Source organism: Myotis daubentonii, chromosome 4, assembly GCF_963259705.1.
Source record: "Myotis daubentonii chromosome 4, mMyoDau2.1, whole genome shotgun sequence".
In the NCBI taxonomy this organism is placed as follows: Eukaryota; Metazoa; Chordata; class Mammalia; order Chiroptera; family Vespertilionidae; genus Myotis; species Myotis daubentonii.
In genome coordinates, this window is record NC_081843.1 from 62,564,959 (window position 1) to 62,591,844 (window position 26,886).

The window sequence follows — 26,886 nt, forward strand, 5'->3', positions numbered from 1 at the left end:
AGGTGTTACTGAGCCCCCAAGCAATTTCTATCTAAATTTACCTCGTATTTCCAACACAACGGAGTGGAGGGTTCATGAAAGCAAAGATCCCATTTAATTGTTCACATTTGAATTCCCAGAACTTCACCCAGAGTTATGTTTGTTAAATTTCTGAAATTCAGCATAACAATATTTGAATCTGACTCCTTTCAATCCTGGGATTTAAGGGAAAGTAACATATTCTTTTTAAGTTTTGGATTCATTATTTGCAAAACGGAAACAATACCTTGTTCACTGAGTTGTGTAAGAATTAAATTTAAAAATCTATGTAATGCATTTAACACAGTGCCTAACATATAGTAAATATAGAAAAACACACCATTCATCAGAATTAACTGTGCATATTGTGTAGTGGGAGTATCTTTTCCTTTTATTTATTTTCTATGCTCTGCATTTCTGAAGCTCCACCTAAAACAGTGTTCCCTCTGACAAATGGTTTATAGAACTTGAACCAAGTAACATAGCTAATAATTTCATAACAAATGAATGCTGATGTTTCCATTTGGTCCCAGGTTTATGCCTTTGCTGGTTAATAGGAATTGAGAATTAAAGTAAACATCTAGCATTAAGACAGTAGGAAAGGCTCTCATTATGAGAGTAAACTGAGTTTAAATGTTGAATCACCCAGCTGGGTTGTCTATACTTAACCAATTCGCTAGTCTCACAGCTCTTCACTCACATGTACAGGTGTACCCCAGGTGTTCTCATTGATTATACTTCACTATAGTCTCCCAAAGATTTTAAGCCTTGGGGTAATGCAATTAAAAGATTGTACAAGAGAAATTTCTCTAATTTTTAATGTAAATTTTATGTTGTAAAGTACAGTACTGCAGGCACTTGCAAATACCGAGGTGGCAGTTGCATAGATGTGCAATATATTCATGTGATATGCCACTGAGTGATGACTAAAGCTCAGAAGTGTAATTGATCAAGGAGAATATTTATTGCAGGGGTGCTGTGCTTTCTACAACAAATGTACTTCTGAAAGATTGTAGGTAAATCAAATGACTGTAATTGAATAATTGAAGAGGCATTAGGGAAACTTATTACTTAAATAAATCCCCTTATGACTCTTCAAATTTAAGAATCCTTTTGTAATGCAAAGTATTTATCTTACTGTTTTAATATTGATTTTTTTTCACGTTAAGAAGTACACCTGCACTAGAGAAAAAGCAGTAACTGATTCAGGCTGTTGTGGATACTGTTACCGCTGCTTCCAGCTTTCAAACTTAGACCGAGAATTGGGCACAGGAGCACCGGGCTATGGATTCTCACATCCCGGAGAGTCCAGTGGCCTGGGTTGTCCTTTCAAGAGAGAACTTACCTATTTATACTCATGTGCTCCAGTATAAGAGTATATGCTTTTCTGTTTCAAAAGGTCAAGAAACACAGCTCAAACTTCATCTAGTAGCAGTTTTTTCATCTTAAAAATTTCCGTGACCTCCACTGTTTTTCTTTTCCTTTCAGTCCCTGTTCTTTTCTCTACAACACTTATCAAAATGTGTAATCACCTAGGCACTTCCTTGTTTAATATGTGTTTCCTTCACTAAACTGTAAACACTGACAATGTCAGTTTTGCTCACCACTGTTTTCTCAATGCTTAGCATAGTCAGACACATGATAAGTACTGAATCAATCTTGACTGAGAGAATGAATGAGTAAGAAAAACTTAAATACATAAAAATTAGCCAAGTCCCATTTACTTAGAGCAGTGGTTCTCAACCTTCTGGCCCTTTAAATAAAGTTCCTCACGGTGTGACCCAACCATGAAATTATTTTCGTTGCTACTTCATAACTGTTATGTTGCTACTGTTATGAATCGTAATGTAAATATCTGATATGCAGGATGGTCTTAGGCGACCCCTGTGAAAGAAAGGGTCCTTCGACCGCCAAAGGGGTCGCGACCCACAGGTTGAGAACCGCTTATTTATTTATTTATTTTTTTTTTTTAGAAAGGCCCCTAACTGGTCTAGTTCTGAGCTTTCTCTCCAATCTCCTTCCACTCTCCATCTTTCTCAATCTGCTTCAACCACAATGGTTTCTTAATAATTATCCTTGAATATGCTAATTGCTTGCTGTTTCCTCCACCTAGAGTGCTCTCTCTCCTTACTCACAGAGGTTAATCTTTCTCAGCACTGGGTCTCCATAAGAACACACTTCCTCCAAGGGGCCTTCCTGAACTCCCTGTCTAAATGACAGCTTCCAACACACCCCTTAGATTTTTTTCTCTCCATAGTGTCCATCACTAAACTGTACATGTCTGTTTGGGTATTTATTGACTGTTGCACCTCTAAACATAAGGAAGTCAGGGACATTGCCTGTCTCATTCACTGCAGTAGGGATAAGAACCATGAAAAGCACAGAGAAGATACTGGGTAAATTGTTTTGACAGATGGAAGAAATATTCTCTCTTTTCTTGACTTTTCTGTTGTTAGTCATGTTAGCATTTTCCCCTTGTCATTGCTTGTGATAATCAAATTAATTTAACTTAACGTTAATATAACATTACTAAATGCTTCAATCATATCTCAATTTTCACCTATTTGTATGCTTCAATGATATTGTCCTATAATATTATAGAATTTATCTACAATGACCTGAGGCATATAAAGAACTTGGAATTACATTCTCATCATCTGTAGCTCAGTTTGGAAGACATCTTTGTTGAATTTCTTACAAACTTACTCTGCCATCCAGGAATGCTATGCCCTTCTGTAATATGAGGAAAATATTCGAAGTCTGTGTTTCCCACATTTTTAATGATTTATTGTGTATTGATGATTTATTGTATTTTATTGTATTGTTATAAATCAATAACTCTAAGTAGGAAATTAAATACCATGTTCTTTGAATGCTTTCTGAGATCCTAGTATTACACAACACAGAAATAAATTTTTAAAAATAAATATTAGGAAATGACATTGTTTAGGTGACATTGACAAAATCCAATACCAAGATGTTTTCATTTAAAGCTTCTTTTGGAATTTTTTATAATAATGTCTTCTTTTTGGCTTCTTAGGTATTTGACTATGATTTTGGACTACAGGATGATTTTATGGGTTCAGCCTTTCTGGATCTCACACAGTTGGAGTTGAACAGGTGATCGTTGAACTGTCATAATATCACTACACCTTGTTAGGAAGCTGGGCCAGTGTAATAAATAATGTCAGCAGATCTGGATTCTAGTCGCTGTTTAGTCTTGTATGGTTGTGAGCCCTCATGCTAGGCAGACTTTCTTAAGTACATTTTTCTCATCAACCCAATGGAAATATAAACATCTTCCCTGATTATCTTACTCAACAACCATTCAACAGAAAAATTCTTGGATGCCTGCTTTGTGCCCAGCACAGTGCTAAGTACCAGGAATCTAGAGATAAATGACACATTCCTTGCTCCTGCATTGCTTGTATGGTTGTATGGAGAAGGAATTCTGTTTCAGATGATCATGCTCCGTCATGTGGCAGGAATAGAGGAAAGCAATATAATGGGCTAGATTACTACTCTATATTTCTATAAATGTAGATGTGCGGAGAAATATAAATTATGGAGAACCCTTAACTGTTACAGTCAGCTGAATTTGAGCACAGCTTATTGGTCTCCCAAAGATCATTTTTGCCTCAAACTTGACAAAAGAGGGGCCTTTCTGTAATTCCCACGTGTCCTTCATTGCAACCGAAAGTGCAGGCTTGACCTAAGAATAGAAGCCAAGTGATCGCTGGTTCCCCACCTCACTACAGTTGAAGGAAGTGTCCTAGATGGTGGTGTATGTAGTTCATTATCATGAAAACTGAGCTCCAACTGGGATGGACTGTGCTGTAGAGACCATATTATTCTATAAAGACCATATTATTTTCTCTGAAGACTTCTACATAAGGATATGCAAACTATTGGACTTAATCACAGAGCATAAATTTCTCTTCTTCTCTATTAAAGATAAAATTATTGTGAAAAATAACTTTAAGTAGAAAACTATGGGATGATTAAGAAAATAAAAAGATATGCAAGCATTTGGTGTTTCTGTTGACACATTATTTATTTTACATATTAACTAATCATTTCATTTTCCCCAAACACTTTTTAAAATCACATACTGCTTTTGAAAATTGTATATTTATAATTATGCTGTTGCATTCCATGTATAAATAAATAGCCTCTGGGTGTAGAAAAATGGGTAATAATAGTAACATATAAATACTTATGCTACTATATAATGCATTAAGGTATTTCTTTGAAAGAAAATAATAGATGTATCATAAAGCAATTGCAAATGTCCTTAAATCTTTATCATGCAATCATTATAAAAATGTAATAAAGTTTTTCCTATTATTTTGTATATGTAATCATTATAGGAAAACAAGTCAAACCAAGTTGTAAACCCATACACATACATGCCCCCCCCCACACACATATATATATACACACATGCACAATATAATACTTAATATATATTTGTTAAAATAAAAAGAGTAAGTTTGTTATTACCTGAACATAATTAGCTATAACTAAAATCATATAGGAACCATTTTCATCACATGATTATAGCGTATATATATTATCTTTCTAACAGGTTACTTGTGTTTCAGTTAAAGCCACTGATATTAGAAATCTGTTTATATTTTTAATAATGTCATTCCTTGACTTGGTAAATTAAGCATTATTTGAAAGAGTTTCCTAGTATTATAATAAACTACATAAGGTTCTGAATCCCAAATCCTCGTCCCAGTGTTAGATTCCAACTGTATCATTTCCTAAAAGTTAAGCTCAGTGTAGGTAAGGATCTTATCTTTGGTCTTGAGCTCTGGTTTTTACCCATAGTCTAGCATAATGTGTGACATTTAATATGTGCTTAATACATGTTTTGTGAATGAAGTGAATGAGCAAGTGACTGAACAAGCAAAGGAACATTCCTAATTTGCCAACATTTCAAGATTCAAGTTTAGCGCCAAACGTTACACAGTCACTTGGGTTAATGAAGGGCATGAACCCTAATTTGTTAAATATAAATTAAAATGTGGAAATAAGATATTGCCTATGCATTGCTTATTGAATGTATATTTTGCTTATTTTCTAAAAGTGATTGTGAGTAATAAATACTAAGCAATTCATAATGTCTTCCTCAGATACCTAACTGTAATGATTGCAGATAAAGATGTAAGGACATTCTAAAGTCTTCTAAGTATTGACCAAATTATTGATTTTCTTGTTTTTCTGAACCTTAAAATGGTTCAGGCATAGGTTTAAAAAAACCTACAAAATAGAAGTACTGTTTTAAATATTGGAATTTCTTTCAAGTAATTAGACATTGTTTTTAAAGTATGTCTGTAATATATAGCAGGCAAAGTATATTTTGTATTTTCCTCTTCTCTCACTCATTTATTTACTCAATATCATACTCCTGATTTTTAAAAAAATCTTAAAGATTTAAAAGGAAAATAGTGGTCAATAAGTGACCCTATTTAGTTCTATGACTCAAATTTATAGAAAATACCCACCATTACATTCTGTGTGCTTCATAGAGCAGGAACGTGTATGTTTCTCAATACTGTTGTGGTTTTTTGGCCTTTCCCATGACCCCATGGCCTTTCTAGAACCCCGTACAGGACTGAAGCTTATCTAGTGAACCCAAGTATACCCTGTTGGCTCAAAACTTATTGGACAACTTAATTCATTGATGAAATGTTAATAACAACAAAATTGTAACAGGAGTGTAAAGGAAGACCAAAATATTGATATAAAATATATTTTTGGCTTATTCATTTTATAACTGTTCAGAATCTTAATATTTTCTACCACAGGCCCACAGATGTGACTCTACCACTGAAAGATCCCCACTATCCTGACCATGACCTTGGAATCATTTTGCTGTCAGTCACCCTTACACCTAAGGAAGGAGAACACAGGGATGTGGTAAGTCGCCCCACAGCCTGGTAGGGCTGTTTTCATGCTCTCAAACTTGCCCTCTGGTGTCCATTCAAACACTGTTTGAATGTTGTGAGCCTTCTCTGAGCCCAGAGGTAATAATAAAGAGAAGCAGCGTATGAAAATCTGGCCTGTCCTTTGTTTCTGTGAGTATCCTGGTATCACTAGTCCTTGTATATTGCATCTCTTGAACTCAAATCTCCTGTCCTATGCTCCAGATCAGAACCTCTTGTTGTAAATAAGAGACACATTTGCATCTTTTATTATCATTTGATTTACCCAGTTTCAGACATGTTGTGTTGCAGACAAATGATAGTGTTCATTCAGGGAATACATTTATTAATGAATTAAATATTTGGAGTTCTACCTGGAGGTATCCAGAACTTACCATTTTGACTATATCGTCAGGTGTGCCATAACAAAGAAAGTGAAGTGAAATGATAACAGAGTTTCTGCTTTCTGGTATTTGTTTGCTGAATGATAAGTGAGCACTTTTAATCTTTTTGATGGACTACCATATCAGTGCTACCCATTTCCCAGCACTGGCTGTCTCTACTTCTTTGCACATCATGCTGCTGTGAGAAGCTGACGAGGGATACAGAGGAGCCAATTACTATATCACTGCTGAAGGGATATTAAAAATGGCAGGTTTGACCCACATTGGTATGCTGGCCAGGGCACTTTCTGCCACAATTTACCAGAGATTACTTATTAGACTCCATGTGGTTTTGTGTACCGGGAGCTACTCTCGCTAGGTCTGATTGTAACATATTTTTGGAGAAGACATAATCTCTTAGGCAAGTTCAAATGTTCTTTCAGCAATGTGTGTGTTGCTGTCTTAAAATAAGGCATGATTAGAGTAGGTATATATCATTTTCTGAAAGGTATTATTGATATTTTCTCTAAATTGTAGATGAAAATAATGAATTGCATCTTCAAATTAGTGTTTTAAAATCATTGAAAAATTCACCCTTCTCAATAAGTACTTTTCTCTATCTTTTAAAGAATTAAAAAGTAAATGCACATATTCATAGGTAATATTTAAGTATGATTTAAGTGTCTATAACTATTCAGTGAGGAAGAAATTTCTATTTTCAAGCAAGTATTAGCAAATAATTTCTACTGTGAGAACTTAGCATGATGGAAGAATATATGTATGTGTGCACAGGCCCATGTGTGCAGACAGAAGAGTGGGTGAGGACGTGGTACTCAATAAGAACCTACTATACACCAGGTCCTGTGCTAGACCCTAAGGATATAAGAGAACTTATATCCAGTGGAGAACTCGGGAATAAAAAAAATCACTGAAGAACTCATATGCTGACAACTGTTTTAAGTGTCATGAAAGAGAGGCACGTGTTGCTATAACAGCAAATACAGGAGGAATTGTTTCAGTCTGGGGGATGGGATTCTCTAAGGAGGTCAAATAGGAGCTGAGGTCTAAAGTATAAATAGGAGTTAGTTTGGCAAAATCGAGGAAAAGAGGCAATATTTTAAGCAGAATAAAAGAGCGTGTGCAGAGGCCTTATGGCTAGAGGAACCATGCTGCATTTGAGGAATTTAAAAAGTATTGGAGCTTAGAGAAGGTGAAAGCAGAGTGTGTGGAAGATCATAGTACACGATGACAATTGGAGTGGAAAGGAATGCTCAGATTGTGTAGGGACCATTGGCCATGTTAAGGTTTGTGGTCTTTCCTCGGAGAGCAGTGGGAGCCATTGAAAAGTCTGTAACTGGGAAGTGGCATAATCATATTTGCTTTTTGAAAATAGCTCTGCATCTGCACGATAGGAAACCAATTAGAAGGCTATTGCAAAAATCCAGGTGGAAGATAATGGAAGTTTAGATCAGACCTGTCAGAGACAGAGATGGAGGGAAATGATTAGATTTACCTAAAGGAGGTAAAATCAACAAAACTTGGTGATAGAATGTTTTTGCGTTGGGATTCTTTGGTATTTTAATGAAGAACAGCACTTCATACATGAAAATACCTAAGTGGCTGGGGTCTTGTATATCCCCGAACCATGTAGCTATTCGGGTGATTTGATGATGAAAGGTCTACTAAATTTTTATATTAAAGAGATGTTTATTAAGTACTCTCACATCAAACTGAGGGCTGGAAGGATCAAATAAGTATCAAGTGATCTTATGATGGAACTGCTGTTTGTTCTAAATTCACAGAAATAGATGTCAGCACAAGCAAAGTAGTTCCCAACTCTATTTCTTCTTCAACAATTCTTGCAAAAGTCCTTCAATCCTCATAGCTGCTCAGACTTATTTAGGCACAATGTCTTCCTAATTAGAAAAAATCATTTAAAACAATTTCAGTGCCTGGTTGTTGATCACCAGTGATTTCTCAAACATGAATAGGGAAGAAACAGGTGGGTTACATAAAACAGTTACACATCAAAAACCTGGCATTATTCATCTTTTTTTCTTCCTTTCCTTTCTCTTTATCATATCTCTCCAGCACAAACAGTTCTTTTTGAAATCCTCATGTCATTTTCTTTACTTCAATCCCTGTTTTTTGGAAGAAATATTTTACTGCCAAGTATTTTTCATCCACTGCCTTACTTCATATCTTTCCCCTTCAAAGTCCTAAATAGCACTGGATTTATTCTGTGCCAACTGAAAAACTGTCTTTTTGCCTCCTGTATTAATGTGGATTCTCACCTGTCTTCTCTCTTCTTCGTCAGGGAAGCAAGTGGCTTAGCCAGGACTCAGTGCCTCAGAAAAGGCCTGACAGCTGCAGCCTATACCAGGCTTGCCTCTGGCTGGTGAACCATGCTGACCTTGGCCACACCTGAGGAGCAGAGAGGAGGGTGACAGGTGTGGCTATATTGGCTCCTCCTCATGGGTGTGATCATGTGATTAGTAGCTGGGAACATGAGTTGGCTATAGAGAAGTGGGTCAAAAGGTGGGGAGGAAGGTTCAAATGTTCCTCATAGGAAATTCTATTGAATTTCTCAATATCCTGGTGAGTCTGATGTCCTAGATTTGGATCTGGGTTCCTAAGCATATGTTTTACTCAACATCTCTAACAAGTACATAATAATTTGCTTTTTCCTCCTTTTCTTTGGTCCATGTAGCAGTTCTTTGGCTATTTTATTAATATTTCTAAATTGTTAAGTAACACTAGCTATGAGATTTTAAAACTATGAACAAGGACCCTTTTTTCTATTTTGAAAAAAATCAAAACAAAAACCCTCTTACTGATTATCTACTAAGCATTGTGCTAGGTTCTACCTTCCTCTTTTTTTTCCCCTAAGTGTTCAGTAACCTGTGGTTACTTCTCTGGTTAAACAGAAACTCCTGATGAGGAACTTTAAGGTTCTTCAATCACCAACAATGTTCCCTCACTTGTAACTTCTGTTCCAGCCATGCAAACTCTTGCAAAACTCGCCTTCTCTAAGTCCAAGCTTTCTTCAATGTCACTTATACTTCTCCAAATGTACCTATACTATACTTCTGCTCACCTCCATCCTATATTCTATCAGTCCGGTTTTTTTAAAAAAACATGCATGTAAATTATTGCTTCTGATTTCCTTATGATAACATCTCTCAAAACCTAGCCCCGCTTTCTGTACCTAATGATTGTTCAATGGGTTGTAGCTGAATATCTATGAGGATTCGAAGGAATGGATGCTTCGAAGGTGCAGGAAAATATACTATGTAGTTTTTTTTTCTTACTTCAATATTCAAATCCCTGAGGTTGTCACAAACAATATTAAATAATGATTTCAGTTTCCTTTTGAGTTCTTAAAATTAGTATGTTAATGATAATGTGCTTTAAATCAGTTTATATTGCTTGTCTCAAGATTTCTAAGGATGACAATGAATTAGAAGCAGGTCACTATATTTTTTTTTCATTTTGTAACATGTTTACATTAGCTAAATGCATTTCTCTGGAATACATTTGAATTTTCTTGGTTAAATCCAGCCAGAAATCCAATATGTCTTCAAATTAAATTTTTATATTCCTGAATACATAACATATTGCTACAGTAACAATGACATGCTGAACTTTCACCCATTATCAAGGAACAAATCTTGTTTAGAGAAACCCTATCTCAAAATGCAGAAAACCAGAAATCAGTTTGTAAATGATCACAATTCCATTTAATATTTAGAATGATATATGGGGATGAAATAGAAGGTGATTTTTTTATTGACTCTCACACAGAAAAATTAGAAGAATTCTGTTCTCTTTGTTAACTCAGAAATTATTTAAGCTTTTGGGACTTAAGACTTTATTTTAAAAGCCACATGTTTATTCTTATGCCTATGTTTACTAAAGTTAACTTATGTGTATTAAAAATGGAAAATGAAATATGAGTTTCAAGAGCCATTAAGAAATAAATGCTAACAATCAAATAGGAAATAGAGCACTGATGTTAAGAAAATGCTGTCAAAAGTAGGAAAAAATGAGTAACTGGAAACAGAGTATTTAGCATCCGAAAGTGCTAAGATTTCTAAATCAGTTATCTTATGCCTTTTTTATACACTGTCAATAAATGTCATGAATAATGCAGTTGGGTGACTTCTCTTTGTGTGGACTGCCAGTTCTGGAAATCAGTAAAACTAAAGAATGCATTGAAAAACCTATCAGCCTGCTGAATCCCTTAAGGCCTCTAAAATATGCAATGTCCAATCACAGCAATTAAGAAATACAGTATAAGTAACAGCCAAAGTATTTCATAGTTGCTTATATTAAAATCTTCTTCATTGAGTTAATGAGTCTTTTTTAAAATCCCAGATGTGTGTATACATATATGTGCGTGTGTGTCTATATATATATAAGTTTCCAGCATTTTGTGTAGGAGAACCCAAAATTTTCATGGGGGCATGCTGATGAGTTGCATGATACAACTGTCATTTCTGTTTGAATGCACGTCTTGTTTTTGAGCTCTTAAAAGTGTGTCGTGAATACATATGTGTCCTGTGTATGGTATTTTGGTCTGATGGTGTGTTTGAGTTCTTTCTGGCTCTTTTTCTAGCAGAGTTCAATCCACAACTTTCTTCATTGGAGAATTTGTGAAATAAAAGTGAGTTAATTTGTGTTATACACTCTCTTAGATAACCTAGATGTAAAAATTGCTTGGCTAAAGCAAAAAAAAGAAGAAGAAAGAAAGAAAATTCTAAGAAACATATGAATTGACCCTAATTGGCTTTTAATAAATTAAAAAATTTTCCATTTTGGTTTATTTTTTATTTTTTCCTGAATTATTTCATAGCTAACATTTGAAAAAACATCCACCTATAAAAATGTGATACATATATTTTATGATATGTGTATAAAATAATATCTACTCATTCTGTAATTTCTTTCTATAAAGCCATGTAATTGCCTAAAAAACCACAACAAAATATAGAAGCACAAAGTGGATTGAGATTGTGGAATCTTTAAAAAAAGTAATCAGTTTTGCAGCTCTATCACAGGCCATATTTTTATGCTACTTATTTATTTTATTGGCTTCAAAGAAAGTTGAGCTGCTAATAAATTTTTTTGATTATACTCTAATGATATTAGGTAATGACACTTTCAAAAACAAATTCATATGTTTCTTAGCTGAAGATCATATAGCAAAAAACAAAATCTTCTTTTTCTATAATTTGCTTCATCTCCTATCTTTAACATTCCCCAAACAATCTTTCTTTTCTAACATGTTTCAAAAATAGCAAAGGAAGCATAATAGTATGTCTGTTAAATTCACTTTTTAAAAATTTTTCTACTGTTTTCAGTTTAATTGAATATACCTTAACCCAACCATCTAAAGTAAAAAGAAGACTTGCGAGAGGGATACTCAAAGTTATTATTTAGTTATTTGTTTTGGTTAAAGAAGCAGAAATATTGTTATAAGATCTAGGACCATTCTGAGAGTCACTGGATCTAATAAAAAACTCAAGATACTCAATCAAGAAAATAATGAATTGGTTCCCATAAATGCCAGATCTTTCATATTTACACTTAGGAAAGTTACTACTGACTTTCTGTTTGTATCAGTGTCTCAATCTGAAGAATAATACCATGCCGCCTGTTTGTAAAGCCAATTTTGAGAGGCAGGAAAAATACCAACCCTATAGTTCGTTTTACGTTTTAATAGTATGCGGTAGTTCTGAGTCAGGAGATGTGACTTTGCCAGTAGTAGTGAATCCGTATACTATAGAGTAGCATTACCCTGAAATTCAACTCTCTCTCATGTTCTTAGCTTCTTTTTTTTTATATATAGTACAACATTTCTTACAGAATGGAATTTTATAAGATTCTTAGGTACTAGATGATGATGACAAATGGCCATGAGTTAAGAGATTTTACTTTTCAATTTATTTATCTTAATTGTTCTGTTTATTTGACTCAAAACATTGTCTCTAAGAATTACCATTCTTTGTTCCTTGAAACTCTGCTGTCTGTGAAAGTTGAACATTTATTTTCTGACTCCTAATGGGACTGTTTTTATGAATATGTCATACTACAAAAATGTTTGGTTTCCAATTACCTTTTAGTGATGGTGGAAAGTGGTAGTGGTGATGAGGGTGATAGTTGCAATAACTTATTTTACATCAACAACAAACATTCACCACATGTCCATTACATGTGCATCTCCACAACCCAGTGGTGGGTTTTGTTACTTTAAAATGAATTGGACATTAGTACTTAGAAAAAATCTAAAATCGTTTTATAATAGTACTTAATAGCAATGCTTTGCAGTTTCCTGGCTCCATTTGGGGCGGGGGGGGGGGAATGGGAAATTATAACCTTAGGAAATCTATTATTCTTCCCTATTTTCATCAATATTTAACTCAGCAAGTATATAGAGAAAGTATAACCCATAAAACCACTATTTATAGAAAGTAGGAATGTATCCTTATCTTTGACAATTTTATGCTTTTCTCACTTTCTACTCTAGAAACGCAACATAATTTCCATATCTTGGTTTAGGCCAAAGGTTCCCTTTTTATGTAATTAAATCTTGTATTAAAAACTTTTCTTTCTTGTATTTTTGTAATTTATGAATGGTTTCTGAAATGGTTTTACTTTATAGTGAATCCTGTTGAAAGAGATATAGTTCTTAAAGGTATCAGTACATGTCCTTGCTACACAAATATGGCAAACATTCCTATAAGTTATATTCTTTGCTCCAAATATTCCCTATTCTACACTTCATCTGCCTTAAGGATAATAAAAAGCTAAGAGAGGGTATAGAGGTTAATTAGAAAGTTAATACCTCAGTGTTTATTGAAAATTTTTAAAAACTGAAGAGCAAATAAAATATTCTTTGGATTTTTATGACTTACTTTATACAAAAGACCAATGATCTTGGGCACTCATCACAAACCACCATAACCTTAGTTAAAACTTGTATCCATAAATACATCTTACTAAGTAAGACACACACACACAAACTCGTCTTTAGGTATGTGTTATGACTGAACATTTAGATCTACCAATAGCCATCACAATGTGCAGCATTTTTCTCCATTGAAAGCACTTACAGATCCTGATGTAAAAGATTAAGCAGAGGCAATTCTAAGATGCCATCAAAGCAACAGATCTGAACGTGTTTGAAGAGAAAAAATTATTATAGACCTAGTAAAGTCATGGTATATCCTCAACCTGTACCACCAAAAGGAACAATCGCCAATCATGAGACTCGGTGTGTTTTTTCCCCAGTCAACAATTAAGATACTTAAAGTGTTCCATTCTATTTAAAATGTACTGTCCCTTTATTTTTTGTAAAAAATATATATCAGTAAATAATAAAACAAATGAACTCTCACCAGAAAGACTGCTTGAATGTTAAAGGTGCTTCTTCTAGCTGTGAGTATGTGAAAAACAATTTTTTTGTCTTTTATAGTTTGTTGCTGGAAACTGTTTGCTGTTTAAATGTTAAGCTTCCTCTTGAAACCAATTGGCTGCCCTATTCTGTACCTGAGTGATAACATAATTAAAATGCTTTATTTCATTTGCAGACAATGCTAATGAGGAAGAGTTGGAAAAGATCAAGTAAGGTAATGCTTAGCATGTGATCTTTCAGCTTTTCTTGTTGAGAACTATCAGTCAAGCTGCTTTCCCAAATCTCTCTCATACCTCTTCAAATTATACACAGGATTTCATCATTCTTCAATTATTTATTTTTTTTTCATAAACTTTCAGCAAACCATGTGTTGCTTTTTAAGTAAATAGAAATCACACTGATCAATTGCACCCAAATCATCCTCTTGCTAATCTCTGGTCACTTCTCAGCACCATTCTCAGCATCTGGTTTCTGTTATCTGTACCACAGGGTCTAGAAAATGTCTGCTCTAGATCAGGAATGAAATGATGAGACGAGGGTAGGAACAACTTCAGAGAGAAGGAAAACCATGGAACTTACTGTTTCTGTTCACCGAAAAGTCAGCCTAAGTTTTTCTAAACCCAAAAACCCCTGAATTGCTACATCTTTGGAGTGTATAATGAGAACAACTTTCCATCATTGCCTCTTCTCACTTCAAGAAATAAATACTCTTGGAAGTGAGAGGAGTTTATGGCTCCTATAACTTACTAAGCCCTGGCTCTCATAACTTGTAAAAAATATAAGATGTAAACTAAGCTTCTAATTTGTTCAGTGGTGGTATCACTCTTGGACACAAATAAGCACCAAAATGAAATGGACTTTTATGTGAATCCTCCTTAAAAGAAATCAAAGAGATTGTATTTGTAAAAATCTTGTTTGCTCAAATTTCTTAAGTCAGTACTCATATTTACTAGTGACTAATTTTTTTAGACCCTGGAACGTGACAATCTTTTTTCTTCCATTCTGACTGAATCATGCTATTAAATTTTTCTTTGATTTTGCCATTTTTATTATTGTGAATGAAGAAACACATATCAAAATGTCTTCGCACTTATGGTAATGTCTTAACTTGCTTCAATAAATATTTCTTCCTATACATTTTCTTCCTAATTTTTGTAGAGTTAATAACCAAAAGATAATGTGGTTCACAAAAAAAGATTAAAAAATGCAAAACATTTTAAGGAAAGTTGCTGAACATTTATGATTTAGTGTTCACTGTGTTTATATACTGACCAAAATAAAGTTTCAAGAAGTCTTAAGGAAGTGTTTGAACTGTTCATATTTGTATTACAATTTTTTCATTGTATTTCAAAATTAGTGTTGTATTAAAAGTATATATCTTTTAAAAATTCATGCATTTGGCTTTCCTCATGCATTTTCTATTTATGATATAATATCTGTATAAAAACTTGTAATCCATTAATATGTAGCAATATTATCTCTTCCAGGTGTAATTAAGATATAATGTTAGAGCAGGATATTATGTAGTATTTAGTATTAATTGGTAAGAATGATCCATTTTATTGTAGTATAAAAATAATAAATATAAAGTCTTTAAATAATTTATTTTATCCATATTTAATTTTAATGATAAATTAAGTAAACATAAATCTACTTTTCCTTGGCTCTACAAAAATAAAAGTAATAATAAATGTCTAATCTCCACTATTTTTATATGTAAAAATTTTCAAGTTTTTATTTATTATTAATAATCCATTTGTACATTCAAACTGGTACTTTTTTTTAGCTTGCCATTAAAGATACAGAATTCCTTGTGTCTAACTCTGCACTCATTGGGGTATGCAGTGGATTATTTTTAGTGTATATTATAACATGGATTTTGGGTTTTTAGCCTAAGGGATTTCCAACTTTATAAAATTTAGTGGGGATATAGAATTCTGAATAAAAGAAAATCAGTTCACTCATTTGTGTTTCCTATGAGAACATACTGAACACTTGATAATTCATGCAAATTGTCACTGTCCCTTAAAACATTTTCCATATTTGTTCATATTAGAGTTACAAGAGCAGAGAGAGACCACATTCGCATAACTTTTATTATACTATGTTGTTATAAGTGCTGTATTTTATTATTACTTATTATTGTTAATCTCTTACTTGCCTAATTTATAAATTAATTTTTATGTGGAGGAAAATAGCATAGTATATATAGGGTTTGGTACTATCTGTGGTTTCTAGCATCACCTGGGGGTCTTGGAATTTAACCTCCACAGTTAAGGGGGCACGACCATAAATTGTGCTTCCTGAGAGACTAAGAGATAAGTAACTATACTGTATAGTTTTACATTACTGTTTATTATGTTACTGTTTTGTGCAAATGAATCTCTTTTCTAATTATTTCAATCTTCTCTAAAGGTCCTTGGGTAAGGATTTTTTCCTCTTTCATTTTTGGAAAGAGGATACACATTTTTGGCATTACATTCAAATACAGGTATCTTATTTTTTATACAACTATGCTCAAAGTCAAAGGTGACTCTTTCATACAAGTAGGTCATTTTATTCTTTGGAATCTTGCTTTATGGAATGAGGTCTCTTGCTTTTTTACATCAGGGCTGTGATATGCATCCTATCTTTGAGCACCAAAAGTGAATATAAATCTGAGAATTACAAAATTTCTGACAAAGACTTACATATCATTAGATAATGTCATTATTTATTCTCTCCACTAAGGAGCTCTTTTCATTTCCTTGTATTTTTTTCAGAAGTAACCTTGGAGAGGGGAAAAGCTAAATTGACACTGTTTGTAATATGCGCTTCTCCCCTACACAAGCGAATCAGCTTATGGACTATCTCATTACTTATATATCCGCTTGTCATTTTCTTTGTCTTACCAATAATGGATTCTTTCCATGGAAATCTTATTATTTGTGGCACTCATATAACATGGGGTTGTGTTTGCTGTTGGAAATAAGAGATGAATAGCCAACTTGATGGCAAGGAAATTGTCATTGCTGTTCAGGACTGACATGTATTATTTGGATAAAATGTGTTACCACCAAATAATGAGTAGAAAAAGAAGTATACCTAGATTTACCTCTATATAAAATATATGCTATATTTGAATGGTATGTTAACTAGTAAATAATTATGAATTCCATAACATCTCCTCTCCTAGGGATGGTAACATCCTTTAAAACACTTATTCTGGTTTTCTATTAGCATAATTTCCAGCGTGTATATTTTTAATTCTCCCCAGATTCAGTTATTATAGAAAAACATTATTTTAAGAAGAAAGGGATCAATGTCTCCCTAAATGTAGGCAACTGGATAATTATCCTGGTCAGAGAGTTTTACTTACATGACAAATGCATTTGGCAGAGAATGGTAACACTTTGAGTTAGTGCAAAATTTTATTCTTTAAAAGAAGCTTATCATTGATAATTTATTCTGAGGTTAAATTATTCAACAAAAAGGTTTCATGAGCTCAGAAGAGAAGATGCATATGTATTTTGTGAATAAATTTTATGGGGTCAAATAAATGGAAAAAATTATGAAATAATTGCCTCTATCAGAGGGTAAGCAGGAATTATTTTGTACTCTATTGTGTGTGTGTGTATTGTGTATATTAGTATGTGTATGTGTTCATGTAGAAGAATGAGTTTATCAGTGGATGTGATAATAATAAACTTATGTGCTTTCAACAAATCACTTTAATTGTATGAGAAATAACCATTGTGATAATATATACACGTGTTGCAATTCATATTCTCAACAAAAGCAGTTTAGAATTGTTTTAAGAAGAGTTCATCCTTTGAATAATATAATATAGACTATGTGATGATGTCTCATTAGCATATCTCCTGTTTTTTAATGGCTTATTTTTCAAGTAATATATCTTTTTATAAAGATTTTATTATAATCACTTAGCATAATTTTAATGAACTATAAAACACTTTATTTACTGGTTGAATAAAGCAATTTTTAATAAGACTTTGGCAAGAATATTGTTAATTTAAACTAGAGAATAGTTTCAACTCTGTAATTCTGCAGGGCATAGTTAAACCTGACACCTTGGATGACACATTAAAAATGCATCAGTGAAAACTTCTAAGAGCTTTAATTTAAGAAATGGTAGAGAAACAAATGAACACATTTTTAAGTATCTCACACAGTCAGCCATAGTAAAAAAAAGAATAAGTCATTATTTAACAATTATCAGGCCCTTTCTACAAAAACCTCATCTACTGATAATAAATAGGTAATATTTTAAACACTGCAAAAAATAGAAACTTCCTTGTTCGTTGATTCTCTCAACTGTGAGTGACCAAATTGGCTTTCCTTTGGTGCCTCATTTCAAAGTATTATGTTTATGTATATGAAAAAATGAGATGCTTATATGTTTTTGAAGGAAGTATGAAATTCTTTTTAAAATCCTTATTTTGTCACTATTTATGCTCCTAAATTTTTGTTATTTAAAAATACTATAAAGTCAATCTCATAATGAAGGCTTCTGAGATTCAGATTCTGAAATGCAGCAATGAACAAAGGGCAAATGGCATGAACATTTCTAATATAAAAGACTGTATTTTTACCTCAATTAATTAAACTCCTAAAACTTAAAAAATTCTGATCAGCCCTGGCCGGTTTGGCTCAATGGATGGAGCATCGGCCTGCGGACTCAAGGGTCCCAGGTTTGATTCCGGTCAAGGGTATGTACCATAGTTGCGGGCACATCCCCAGTGGGCAGTGTGCAGGAGGCAGCTGATCGATGTTTCTCTCTCATCGATGTTTCTGACTCTCTATCCCTCTCCCTTCCTCTCTGTGAAAAATCAATAAAATATATTTTTAAAAAATTCTGATCATTAAACCCCCCAATTCATCAATCTCATTTTGCTCTTTTTATACCAGTCACATAATTAGGTCATTATTCTCTGTGTCAATTAGAGGATGAATGGAAAGTATGGAGTTGGTGAAGTTTCAATATTAGTCACCTTAGAGCACCTGACACTTAAATGAATTTACAGTAATTATAGATGCTAAGCGGTTGTCTTATTTGTTTCAAATATCTTGAGTCTAGAGCCAAGACTTCCACATCCATTTAAGGCACCTTAACACATTTTACATTAAGATAAAAGTTACTGTTAGTTTCACAGCCTTTGTTATTGATTCTGGGTAAAGTATTTGTGTAAGGAGACTTTAAGCAAGAATTTCTTGAATGTGATACTTGAAAAATTTTCTACATGTTGCTAACTATGCTGCTTCATTTTAAAAGAACTGGGGATCAAAGTAAGAAAAGAATTGGCAATAAAAAAGAAAACATGCATCTTTTCTAAAAATCAGAATAAGCTTTTTGAGTTAAACAATAGTATAGTATCAAAAAAGACAGCAGCCATTTCACCTAAGGTTTATGCCCCAATGTTCAAATATAAGTATATTCCTTAAGGATTTTTTTCAGAAATTGATGTGACAATGTGTTAAGTGTGACAAAAGAGAACCATACTTACAAATGTAAATGAATTATAACTCTGTAGTGATAGTAAAAGAGTCTTAAACTCAAGATATTTTCCCCTATGACTTCTGACATTAATCATGCTACCTGACCAAACCTTATGCAAGTAGTTTCAAGAAATAGATTTCATATAAAAAGCACAGGTAGATTGTATAGGTGATCTCTGATTTAATTCTACTTTTAAACTTGAATTATTTAAATTGATGCACATCCTAAAGTACTCTAGTTCATTATTATTTTCTGACTAGAGGCCCAATGCACGAATTTGTGCATCAGTGGGGTCCCTTGGTCTGGCCTGTGGGATCGGGCCAAAACCAGCTCTCTGACATCCCCTGAGGGGGTCCCGGATTGCTAGAGGGTGCAGGCCAGGCCGAGGGACCCTACCAGTGCGTGATCAGGGCTGGGGAGGGACCACAGGAGGGTTCCAGGGCATGTCTGGCCTGTCTCTCTCAGTCCCAATAAAGCTAACCTACTGGTTGGGGCGTCTGCCCCCTGGTGGTCAGTTCACATCATAGCAACTGATAGACTGGTTGACTGTCTGCCCCTTGGTGGTCAGTGCATGTCATAGCAAGTGGTTGAGCAGCCTTAGCATGTCATTAGCATATTATGCTTTGATTGGTTGAATGGCTGACTAGATGATCGGACACTTAGCATATTAGGCTTTTATTATATGAGACTAGAGGCCCGGTGCACAAAAATTTGTGCATTTCGGGGGGAAGGGGGGGGTCCTTAGTCTGGCCTGTGCCCTCTCGCAGTCTGGGACCCCTCAGGAGATAAGGACCTGCTGGCTTAGGCCTGCTCCCGGGTGGCAGAGGGCAGGCCCAATCCCTAGGTGCAGCCCCTGGTAGGGCTCAGAGGAGGGCCGATGGGGAGTTGGGGTGCCACCCCCTGTCATGCACAGAGCAGGGCGGATTGGGAGGTTGCAATGCCACCCTCAGTCATGCTCAGGGTAGGGCCGATTGGGGTGTTGGGGCACCGCCCCCTGTCACACTCAAGGCAGGGTCGATGGGGAGGTTGCGGCGCCACCCCCTGTCATGCACAGAGCAGGGCCAATCAGGGGGTTGGGGCGCTGCCCTCTGTCATGCACAGAGCAGGGCCCATCAGGGGGGTTGGGGCTCCTTACCCTGTCATGCACAGAGCAGGGTCGATCAGGGGGGTTGGGGAGCTCCCCCCGTCACACACAGAGCAGGGTTGATCAGGGGGTTGGGGAGCTTCCCCCTGTCACGCACAGTGCAGGGCCCATCAGGGGGTTGGGGAGCTCCCCCCTGTCACGCACTGAGCAGGGCCCATCAGGGGGTTGAGGAGCTCCCCCCTGTCACGCATAGAGTAGGGCCGATAGGGGAGTTGGGGCACCGCCCCCTGTCACACACAGAGCAGGGAGGATCAGGGGGTTGGGGCGCTGCCCTCTATCACCCACAGAGCAGAGCCCATCAGGGGGTTGGGGCACCACCACTGTCACACTCAGGGCAGGGCCGATGGGGAGGTTATGGCTCTACCCCATCACACACAGAGTAGGGCCCATGAGGGGCGTGTTGGGCGCTGCACCCTGTCACACACAGAGCCGCAGGGTGATCAGGGGGTTTGGGTGCTGCCCCCTGTCACGCTGATCCTGGTGCTGGGAGGCCTCGTGGCTCCACTGATCCTGGTGCTGGGAGGCATATTACCCTTTTACTATATAGGATAGAGACCTGGTGCATGGGTGGGGGCTGGCTAGTTTGCCCTGAAGGGTGTCCTGGATCAGGTTGGGGGTCCCCACTCGGGTGCCTGGCCAGCCTGGATGAGGGGATGATGGCTGTTTGCAGCTGGTCACACCCCCTTCAGGGTGGGGGTTCCCACTGGGGTGCCTGGCCAGTCTGGGTGAGGGGCTGAGGGCTGTTTTCAGGCTTGCGGGTGACTGAAGCTCCCAACTGCTCCTTTTTTTTCTTTTTCTTTTTTATTCTGGGCCAGCTTTAGCTCTGGCTCCAGCTCTGAGGCCTTTGCTGGGTTCTATAATCGAGACACTGTATCAACTCCAGCTCTGAGATCCCGGCTCACTGAAAGCTGGTTTCTGGGGTTTTGTTTAGCCTCTATATTTGTTACAATGTTTCATACTGCAGGCTCAGAGGCCGGCATGGCAGGCGGGGAAACCCGTTGGTTTCCTCCGTCACTGAAGCAAGCAAGCCTCATGTTAGTTTCAAGCTGCCTGGCTGCCGGCTGCCATCTTGGCTGTCAGTTAATTTGCATATCTCGCTGATTAGCCAATGGGAAGGGTAGCGGTCGTATGCCAATACCATGTTTCTCTATTAGATAGGATATATAAGTTTTGGTATTACACTTGGAAGGAATATATATCCTCACCCAAATGAAACTCCAAGTGATTAATAGTCAACAAATATTTATTGAGCATCTACTATGCATGAGGCATCATTTGAGGGGGTTGGACCAGTACAATCTTAGTTGCTAACACAAAATCATGGAATAATCAAATAAGTTACAAAACTACTTCCTCTTCATCACTGTGTCAAAGGTTGATACTTTCCCATAACTATCACAATTTCCCCTTAATTTTACTGTAACCAACATCTAGAAACAGCATTAAAGTTTAAAGGGTGCATATAATTTAAATTTTCTGTTTAAAAGTAAGTAACTATGTTTGTTTTTTTTAATTTTCTAGAGTTGAATTGGTTTCACATTATAAAATCTCAGGATTAAGTAATAAAATACCCAACATGAATGCACTGCTTTGTTTACAACCCAATAACTACCTTTCTCAGCATTCATTTATTTTTAAATTTATTTTTGGAAAGCTCAAGTTAACTAGGTCATTTATATTATATATACATATATAATAAAACTAGGAAGATTTAGTAAAAAATTAAAGCAAATTTGACTAGGTGTGTGCTTATAAGTAAGATTTCTGCTATTATTCTTTAAAAACACTCTGAAGGTCTATAGTGTTGTTTTGTAAACAGGAACATGTATTATCTGGCTTATTTCAAATTCTTAAAATATGTTTAAACAGTTCTTTTTAAAATAAAATGTTAGACTTTCAGGTACATTAATCAACACTTGAGAATTAAGAGGTAAGTAGACTTTTTTAAAAAATTACAGAAATAATCCTCTCTATACTTAATCACTATTGATATCAGACATGAATAAGAAAAGTTTTAATTATTTCAAGGAAAAAAAATTTAGTTTGTAAAGACCCAAGGTGTACTTAGAATATGTAATTTTGGATTTTTTTGTTTGTCTTTTGTTTTATTTTTAATTTTGGAGCTTTTATTTGTTTTGATTTTGTTGGGCTAATAAAGTATTCTCAAAAGCACCTCAAAATTTAGCTAAATATTTGTTTATTTTTAGGACCTCTCAAACAATGAAGTGGTTGGATCTTATTTCTCTGTGAAGTCTTTCTTTTGGAGGGTAATGTCTAAATATTTTTATTAAAAATCTTGATTTTTGGTTCTAAATAGTAATTTTAAAAGTTAAATATGAACGAAGAAATTTACTTTTTTAAAATGGGCTCTCAAATGTATTCACTTGCCTTCTTTATTAACTTTGATTTTAAGTCATTCATATGACTGATTTATTTCTTCATTTGTAAAATCCAAGAACTTCATATACTTAATATATTGCTTGAAGTCACTTCCTTGTGGGACCAAATTTATCTCAAATTCTTAACAGCTTAGAGGCCCCCAGACCTTGCAGGAACATGATGGTGAGGTCTAAAGGGTCCATTGAGGGTCTTAACCCTTCTTTTAAAATCTGCTTCATCTGTTTGAGAAAATTTTCTTCTATTACAGTAATTTTATACTACATAGATACTAGATACTTGGTGTTCTTTCTTTGAAAAATCTTATAAATTAGAAAACAGCAACTCTGCTTTTGATTTAAATAAAAAAAATAAAAATTCCACAGAGAATTTGTTTTAAATGCCACTGCAATTTAACATTATTTACTCTTTCATGACTTAAACATAATGAACTCTCATCCTTTATTTCCTCTACTATAATTCTGCATTGTGCACAGTATGATTTATTACTAACGCACTTATGATTTTGCTTGCAAGAGTTTTTCTCTTTGAAAATTCACGCTTGGTACATGACTCTCTTAGCAATTGATATTGCAATGAAAATTCTACACTGGTAGGTCTTTGCCATCTTCTTTTTTGGGCTCTTTAACTGCTCATGATTGAGAACTACCTTTCTCTTTTAGAGTATTAAGATTTGTTGTAGTGTCTCTTAAGATGACTGGCAGGTACTAGATTAAGTCATGCACTGACTTGACCAGTGAGCAAGAATAAGCCACATCTATTTATTATCTGTACCTTCCACACACAGTTTTCTTTAGAACCTTTTATTGTTGTGAGCTTATTTTAATTATTATAGCCTCTTCATTTCCTTTCAGTCTACTGCTGGCTGCCTTCACTGATATAATTCTGTATCTTTGCTAAAATAATAATAACTCCTTTTATATGTCCATGAACAGAGTAACTGCTTTTGAATTGTCCCATTATCCTAAATAGAAAATGGATTTTTTCAAACATTTGTCTTTGTTTTCTTAAGACCCACAAATATGGTGAATTCATATGGCATACTCCTTTGCCAAGAGAGCAGAATTCAGGGGTGTTCTGCATTGAGTTTGTTCTTTATGCATCAAATGTGCAGACTGATTATTATGAATGAAGTCTTGTCATCAGGACCAACTCCATAACTGATAGTTTTTAAGGATTTCCCTTTCAACACCTTCTTTCCATTTTGCTACTTCCAAATGAGTCTTCCAGTTATCAGTACTTCCCATTTGGTTGCATTCATCCTTAAGTATTCTTTATTAACCTTTCTCAATCCTTGAACTATCTTATTTTAGAATAAGAAATATGCATATTTAGAAGGTAACTTTTTTTTTGTATTTTAGGTATAGTGATCTAATGTCCTTTTTTTTCTGAAAATAAGTGACAAATTGAATCATAAAGGCTGAACCGTTAGGAATCATTTATTTTGTCAATGAGGAAACTAAGGCCCAGAGAAGTGAGTCCATTGCCCTGAAGTCCCTAGATGATATGATCAGGACCAATGTTTTTCTCTCTGAATGTCATAGAAATAAATGTTTTGGTGAAGATTTAAAGCAGCAGAGTTCCTTTGGGAGTCAATGGTGAATAGATATATGATGTATAAATTGAGTTGCCTCTTGGTTTGTCTTTATTGACACCCTTTCAAATTCTTCTTGCATTATATGAACCTTCTCCTTGCTTCTTAAGCCCCCAGTGGATGGATGTGTTTGAGGGCTATGATGTAGCTAATGTTTGAGGTCCCATTTTACCAAATCAGTGACCAAGTCTCTGTAAGTCAAACCTAGAATTTATTGTTTCACACCATATTATTGGTGAAAACTGATAGATTACTTTTGCAAATCAACAACATTATAACATATATGATGATTTTTATTAGTGTATATTTGGGGCAAATATAATAATAGATTTAGAACTTTTGTTTGGCCACAATTAAGTTTAGGGAGGGTAGTTAAAACATCTGAAGTAAACATAAATACCTTACTGACACTGTAAATTGTATCAAGAAGCAATAGAAATAGGAAAGAAACGTTAAGGATAAAAACCAGGAGAATTTCTCTAAGGATTATAGTGTCAGTGAATCATCTTCTAAGAATAAAAGGGATTGAAGCTCTATTATTAGATGAGATACTTCAAACTAGGCTGCACAAAGCACTGGGAGGGATTTCTGTAAAGGCAATCCTGCTTTGAGAGGGTGGATGGCTGTAGAGCAAATCTACTTGTTGAACTTCATCATCCAGGTGCAATTCACAGGAATAAACTCAGCAGGAAAAGGAAACGATAGAACATGCCTGTGCCTTGGTATTGAGCTAATAATTGCTCCACACTCCAGGCTTTGCAGCACAAAACAGTCATTCTAGGCTGTCATTATCTTTTCTTTGTAGTGTCTCAGCGAATCATTTAATTAAATAAAAGCATGTGCACCCTCTGTGCTAAAAATAGAGGAAAGGACTGACTCCACACACAGCTACTGTAAAGGCACAAGCAACGTCTTTCATTCCAGATTCACCGTGTCTGGGTCTCGTTTGGAAGGATTAGGTTGTGTGCAGGTAATAAAATCCAGAATAACAAAAGCCAAAGATTATTACCACATTTCTGGAGATTAGTATAGCTGAGTGTTCCTATAGCCACATGTTAAGTCTAAATAGATTTTTTTGTTTTGATCTGTTTTTTAATCAGGATCTAGAATAATAGGATATCTCCTGATACTAGTGATTCAGTTTTTCAACAAATGGAATTAATAAACTTTATTAACTAGAATTGGAATATATGTGTTCTCAATTTATATGCAAGATTCTACAACTTCACCACCTTATTAATAGACATTGGGCTATAATTTCTTATGGAATACAGTTAATACTCAAATGCTTTACTAAACATTATATGCTACAGTTATTACCACCTGCTGGCTTCTACTTCTTCTAAGTCCCTGATTAGCCTTTCTCAATAATTAATACCCAAGAATGTATTTCCTTTAAATGTAAGTCAAAATATTTCAACAGATCCTGTACAAATTAGTTTCTTTCTTTTGTATCATGAACTTAGACTCTGTCTAAAAAATAAGATATCATGGGAAAAAAGAATCAATTAAGTATCAGCAATCACAGATTTAAATTTCAGCTTTGCCAATCTGTAGCCATTTGGCTTTGAGTCGGGTATCTTTTCTGTGCCTCAGTGTTTGTTTTTTACCTTAAAAATACTTGTCATGGAAAACACTGGAGCATGAAAACTCCAGCACATAATAGCTGCTCAGTACAAGTTTATTTCTTTCTGTGTGATCTAATCTATCTTTCAGACTGGCCTAATCTAACCCTTTTGATATTGTTAAACCTGATAGCTCTCATCTCATCATACTGTTGTTTGGAAACGTCTAGCTGTTCTAGAATTCATTTAATACAAGCTTTTAACTCACTATTTCTTGATGTTCAGCTGTATCTTAATCCATCTCTTGCTGCTCTTGGTTATAGCAGTGAAGGGACACTTGGGTTGTTCTTTTAGTAACAAAGGCAAGTGTTATGTGGAGCAACATTTCTATTACTTTAGAGATATCTCTTTAATCATTACAAAATATTAGCATGTGGGAACAGTTAACATTGTCATAGCTTTTTTCTGTTCATGTAACAATTGTTCTTCTAGAGCTTTATCACTTTATTAAAAATATATACACACATATATAAGTGTATATGTGTGTTACAAGTGTATAAGTATATATGTGTGTCTATATATTACATATATTATGTTTTTTCCCCATCATCATTTATCCTCCTTCCTCCTCCACCTTATCACCTTTTTGACATTGGAAACAAAAGATATTATAGGAAACAGTCTCCAAAACTTTTTGAAGTGGCAGACTTGGGAAAATGATTCTTTCTATGATTTATTTTGCTGTTTCTTTTTCTGCTACACCTATTAACGAACACCAGAAACCACCCAAGCGGGATGCATCACCATGTAATCTCTGCCCTTTATGTTCTTGACCACTGCAGCATTTTGCTACTAAAGAAAATAGTGGCTGGAAACTATATCATTGCATTGGCATTTATCTTCATTTTGCCAGAAGACATTTTCTGACAGTGATTTAA

At 35.1% G+C, this 26,886-nt stretch overlaps 1 protein-coding gene across 12 annotated transcripts in view; it reads left to right on the forward strand.

Moving 5' to 3' along the window:
* MCTP1 (multiple C2 and transmembrane domain containing 1) overlaps positions 1-26,886 on the forward strand; it is a 441,268-nt gene that overhangs the window by 213,661 nt on the left and 200,721 nt on the right. For 6 of the 12 annotated variants that reach the window (XM_059694087.1, XM_059694091.1, XM_059694090.1 and 3 more), the window contains exons 4-8: positions 3,059-3,138; positions 5,835-5,946; positions 10,953-11,000; positions 13,927-13,965; positions 22,600-22,659. In XM_059694087.1, the coding sequence (XP_059550070.1) occupies positions 3,059-3,138; positions 5,835-5,946; positions 10,953-11,000; positions 13,927-13,965; positions 22,600-22,659 (339 nt within the window). The remainder of the gene's footprint in view (positions 1-3,058; positions 3,139-5,834; positions 5,947-10,952; positions 11,001-13,926; positions 13,966-22,599; positions 22,660-26,886) is intronic. The other 6 variants (XM_059694088.1, XM_059694092.1, XM_059694094.1 and 3 more) reach the window with 4 other exon arrangements.